We start from the raw sequence: 5,867 nt of genomic DNA on the forward strand, positions 1-5,867 counted from the left end.
TCGACCACGCGTGGTGTCAGGTGCCTTGTGGCGATACGCAAAACGCTTTGCCTGACTGCCATGTTCTGAGGGTTTGCGGCCATATGAGCGCAAAACACAGTCACACACACACCCACACACACACATACACACAAAATGCACAGACACATACAAACAGACCCCCCCCCCCCCCCCCCCACACACACACACACACACCCTTTAGACGTCTGATTAACGAATGAAGGGCCCACACCGCTGCACTCGCAGCAACGTCGCCCCGAATCACATGGCTCCTCGGAACCAACTGACTCACCCGCTCATCGCTTCCGACAAGGCGGGGCTGCGAGGGGCCAAACAGAGTGTGATGTCATAGCTGAGCGGAGAAGTTTGGGGGGTCCGTGGGTGATGGGCAGGTGGGGTCCTTACAGTGCCACCGCCGGGAACAAAAAACACCGAGGCACCATCTCTTCCTCCGCGTCCTATACGCTATTTCTCCCTGCCACCTCACACACACTTGTTCAGCCCTATTGTTTATCTGTCCTCCTCACCCCTCCCCCCCCCCCCCCCGTCAAGAACCTGCTCCGAAACAGACAAATCGTCTTCGTCACTATGGCTTTCAAAGCCCCAACTATGCTTCTGTGAGCAAATTTTAATAATAGAAAAAGACCTAATGTTCTATAAACACCCTTTATCCGCCACTGTAAGCATAATCAGAGCTGATGTTCATTCTCCTCCGAGGCCCCTGTTTGTACGTACAGTCTGTGTCTGTGTCTGTGTGTGTGTGTGTGTGTGTGTGTGTGTGTGTGTGTGTGTGTGTGTGTGAGAGAGAGATGAAGTGCTACAATGTGCATCAGACACATGAGCTTGCACATAGAGAGAACTTAATTAGAGAAAACAGCGCTGTCAGATGCATTAGGCAGAGGTACGCACTTAAGGGCATATGGTTTTAGTACTATACCATCGGGTTGGAGAAGAAAAGCGCACAAACATACCTCAAAGCTCCGAGCCATGCTAATGAAATCACTCCCTTTCTATCCCACTGAGAGCAAACACAAATGTTTACAGACATCACACAGTCCGTCCGCAGTCCTGCACCACACTGAGCTGTCGAGAGAGTCGTAGTGCACTGACTGTATATCGCCGCGTGTTTGTCTGCACGAAGACACCGAGAAAAATGTCTTCTACTATGCTGTTTAGTCTAGCATTCATATTATACTACTACTCCCAACAACTCATATTTAGCCTTTAATAAGCAGTGTAAACATTCAATAAATGGTTTATCAATCACATGAAGAGTTCTGCTGTATGAAAGATAATGAATGACATTAGAGTTAAAACAGTTGTGATAATGTAAAATATGTCCTCGCTTGTAATTGTTGACCAATGCTGTACGTTAAGCGTTGTCACAGATGTCCTCATATCTGCTCGTAACAACATCATATTTGTGGTTGAAACCTTTTCTCAAACATCTACATAAATGTTCAACAGGGGCATAAACATGGATTATTTGGTGTTTTATACAACAATGTGCTGAAAACGTGACATTATAATTACACATGAAATGATGTTCATCTGCAATACTCCACCTGGTTGTAAGTGTGTTTGTGTGATGACGCAGGTCAGAACAAATCAATTACAATCCACTCAGATATTTCCATCAGATATTTTAAGTGTGCATATTTGTCTAAAAGTGTAAATTGTATTGTGTTTATTTCAATCATAATTTTCAAGACGTTTTTGAATTATTGCAGCCTTTTAGAGTGTTTCATTCAGGCTCACTTGCTGTTTGTTTTCTAACATGTTGACACACATGGCAGGCTTTCTGCTGGGGCATGCCCTGGGCACACTGGGGCATTGATCTGTTTGCTTTGTTGCATCCAAAAATGAACGGTTGTTTGTACAGTTCTAATTGTATTGCTAAGAATCCCCTCGTCTTGTACGTTTGTTTTTGGTCTGTACGTTGTATAAACACAATTTCTGACCAGCCTCATTCGTCGAAACGCCGAATTGTATTAATTTGCTGTTGTAGAATGCAAAATGGAATAAGAGACATAGATTGTGTTTTCATTAAGGAAAACAGAATTAAAAAGGAGAAAGTTTCATCAAATGCGCATTAAACACACGTTACACAGACTAACATAAACACACTAGCCACAAGGCTTCACCACTTATTTAATGATATTGTTTTAATACTCTGCATGCGATCGTCTATAAAGACAAAATACAGGACAGAAATGTCGCTTACACGTGCCATAATTCTCTCATTACAGTGAAAGATGAGGAGGATTTTATGTTTGCTGGAAGGCTAAAGGGTCAGTAAACACAACCATGTGACCAGCTAAAATGTACAGATCTGTCTTCATGTGTAGATTCACGCCACATGACACACTGCCACCATGCACTCTGAAGGCCATTAAGATAATAAGGTGACACAATAAAAGATCTCTTTCAGCAGCTCGACGTTAGAGGGCCTATGGAGGGAAAGTGACCACCCAACCGCCCGTGCAAATAAAAAATAAATAAAAAAGAACCATCTCATTTATGGCAATTAGGCTGCACGGAGACTGATGTAGCGCAGGGCCAGAGCCCTCACATCATCGGCAGCATTTGTCACATTTCATCCCCGCCGCCCCGACTGTCTCGTGGGGGTCTCAGACAAGACATGTGTCATCAGAGGGCCAATTTAAGATGCCATGGGTGGCCCGTTGTTGTGACACGCTGCTAAATTGTAAGAGAGAGGCCGGGCTGGATCACTTAGTCACTCTCTTCACTAGCATGGATAGACTGCCCTGATCTACATGTATGGTCTAATGTAGTCTAAACGGCATCGTGGATTAGTTTGTGTAGAACACAAACCTTCCACATTATAAGAGGAGCACCAGTGGGACTGAAAGTAATGATTCATTTTGGGTTAGCACGTCAAAAAAGAGATTATAATTACAAAACTTTGTGGACTGGGTGTGATGAGGAAAAATAAACATATTTGAGAACTCAGTGTAATGGCAGATTAATCTAATTGAGAACTGCTGTGTGCATTATATTGGAAAATGATTTTCACTCATCTCTGATGTCAATTTGCAGGCTGCAAAATGTCTTACTGTTATCAAATCATGTGTTTCTATTTATATAGTAAATCCTGAATTTAAATTGAATTATTTACCTTAAAAAAGAGGAGCACAAACATCAGTAAAGCAAGGAAGTGTCAGATTCCAGGTAAAGGTGACTTCTGTCAGACAAATAAAGACAATGACAGACAAAGAAAACACACACACGTTTTCAGGAAATATAAACACCACTACTTCTTTTTTTAAATTCGTCCTCCCACAAGTCAGAACCTGAAGACTGACCCCTGCAACGTTCACTGAATTAAGTCGAGCAGCGAGACGGGAGCTGAAATCGTGTTAATAGCATGTCCAGAGTGTAAGAGCCCCGCGTGCAATCACCCAAATACCCAGAGACAGGTCCCGGGTGCCCCGGGCGGCTCTTGCGCCCTTCCCCTCAGCGCCACCGACCCCATGCGCGTGCCAAACCGGGCCCCACCAGCGCCTCTGAGCTCGTTCAGACCCCCAGTTCCTGGTGTCAGAGGCTTCTCGTGCAAGGAAAATAAAGTTGTCAACTCCTTATATTTTTAACCCTTTTTTTATTGCAGCCTGTTAACGTCCTACATTAAAAGCGAATTAGCTGAAAGAGTCTTAAACTATCACATATAATGTCCACAAGCAGAACACAATAAACTAATATATACGTTTGAAATTATCCTTTGAAAATAAATAAATGACGTATAGGCCTGTCGTATGCGAGTGTGGCTGGCGTTTAAAGTTGTTATTCAATGTGATCTCGATGAGGCAAAAAAAAGCTGTGAAATGCTTGTTGAAATGAAGCAAACCGGGGTCCAAGCATAGATATGTGTTTTTAATTATAAAGACATATAAACAATATATGAAATCCATGTTGCAACACAACCAAAGACGCCTCTTCAATAGGCTGCAGTTATATAACCATGAGTATAGCCGGGCTCGGAGCAAGTGATTTTCCACAATAGTTGTACAATACAATCATGTGAGATGTGCAATAACTTAAAAATAATAATCATAATAATCATAAAAAAATTGTCAACACATCGTTTCAGAAAATATATCAGCCATCATCACATTTGTTCCTCACACATAGCATCAGTCAGTCGAGGGAAGTCCTTTCATAATTGTTCTTTTATAAGTGGAGCTTAGGTCGCATTTCTACTTTGAATGTTGTTGTTGAATGTTGCATAGATCACAAATAAGATCAGATAACTTAATCCTGCTAAGAAATGTTCCCAAACTCATAATTTGGACATGGCCTGGTTAGTGTAAAGTGACTCCATCTTAAGGCCCAAAGTGTTTCATTTTATCTGGAGCGTTTGTTAAATCGGGATGAAACAACTGCAGTATAATGAACAATATTTTAAGATTATCCTTTAGACTAAACTTGTTTTATTTTCCACAGAATGTTTTTTTTATTAACTAGGAGAGAGAGAGAGATATCGACATGGTTGGGTAAAAGTTCGGGAAAGAGAATGAAAACCAAATCAAGGCTTGTCATTGCAGTGTTTGAAGAGACTCGCCGGTGTCCCGGAATAAGTGGTGCACTTTTCGGCGCAGGTGGCGAGCGCGGAGCCCGAGAACGGGTAGACGGCCGCCTGTCCAAAGGGCGCCAGGGCGGTGGGGATGGGCGAGGTCATGGTCTGTCCCTGGTTCAGGTACGCCACCAGCCGCCTCATCTCCTCCAGAGCCTGAGCCTGCATGAGGATGTAGTTCTTGGCCAGGAGGAGGGTGGCTATTTTGGAGAGTTTTCTCACCGAGGGGCTGTGGGCGTAGGGGATAACGGAGCGCAGGCCGTCCAGCGCGTCGTTCAGGTCGTGCATCCTCCTCCTCTCCCGCGCGTTGATGCTGAGCCGCAGGGAACGCTGCTCCTTGGACTTCTTGCCGAGGGGCCCCCCGGGCTTGTCGTCTCCGAACGGAGAGCCTCTCTTGCGGGACTCGAGCGAGTCGAAGCCGTCCTCGTCGTCGCTCGTGTGCTCTCCGCCGCTCTCGTTGGACTTCGCAGTCTGCCCGGAGAGGAAATCGGTGGCCGGCGTGAGCGGGAAGCGGCCGGGACTCCCGGGACCGTGGCCCGGACCGAACCCGAAGGCTGATTGGCCGTAGCGCTGCGTTAGGTCGAGGAGAGCGTCGTTGCTGATGGACTTGAGCAGGTTCTCTTCGCTGGCATTCATTTTTCTCTTCCGGAACAAGATGCTGAGCAGGTCTCTTCCGCCGCTTCCTCTGTCCTTTATTTGGAAACTGTCACGCTGTAGTTCTCTCTCCCAAAGAGTTGCTGTTTTCTAGGAGTCCCCCTCTCTTCCCCCTTCTCTCCTCTCCTCTGTCAGCTGCAGTGACTCTTCAAGAAGGAGGCTGTGGATCTGAAGCCTCTCTACGAGCGTTCACCTCCTCTGTGCGCTGCGCTCCCCCCTTGTTGCGCGCATAGCCCACGTTCAGCAACACTTCTCTCTTTTTAATTGTGCTCGCTGAGGTTCGGAGCGCTCGGTGTCGGTCGGTGTCCCTTTTTTTTTTTTTTTTCTCTCGCGCGTCTTTTTCTCGTGCCCTCCCCCTCGCCTCGGGCGGACTGTGTGACTCGCGCTCTGCCCCGCTCGCAAGTTAGTAAAGAGCACGAGGGGGCCCCCCCGCGGGGATTATCCGCCCGTCCAATCAGGGGGGCGTTTTAATTAACTCGGGAAGAGCTCGAGCCTACTCCCAATTTCAAATGTGATATTTGACACGCTGCCCAGCCACAGACTATAATGCTACTGCATTGTTCACTATCACAAATCACTTCTAAACCCTGTTTTTGTGTGAGACATATAAATAAACTTGAAG

At 45.7% G+C, this 5,867-nt stretch overlaps 1 protein-coding gene across 1 annotated transcript; it reads right to left on the reverse strand.

Annotated features, from left to right (window-relative positions):
- Window positions 1–4,543: 4,543 nt before the first annotated feature.
- On the reverse strand, window positions 4,544–5,227 carry bhlhe23 (basic helix-loop-helix family, member e23). Its single transcript, XM_076092336.1, has one exon. The coding sequence runs from the start codon at window positions 5,225–5,227 to the stop codon at window positions 4,544–4,546; it is 684 nt and encodes a 227-aa protein (XP_075948451.1).
- Window positions 5,228–5,867: the final 640 nt, after the last annotated feature.

Source organism: Anarhichas minor, unplaced genomic scaffold (genome assembly GCF_050575085.1).
Source record: "Anarhichas minor isolate MPS153535 unplaced genomic scaffold, ASM5057508v1 ptg000003l, whole genome shotgun sequence".
NCBI lineage: Eukaryota > Metazoa > Chordata > Actinopteri > Perciformes > Anarhichadidae > Anarhichas > Anarhichas minor.

Excerpts from the sequence above, each read along its gene's own strand:
- bhlhe23 (XM_076092336.1), bottom strand. The coding sequence starts at position 5,227 with ATGAATGCCAGCGAAGAGAACCTGCTCAAGTCCATCAGCAACGACGCT.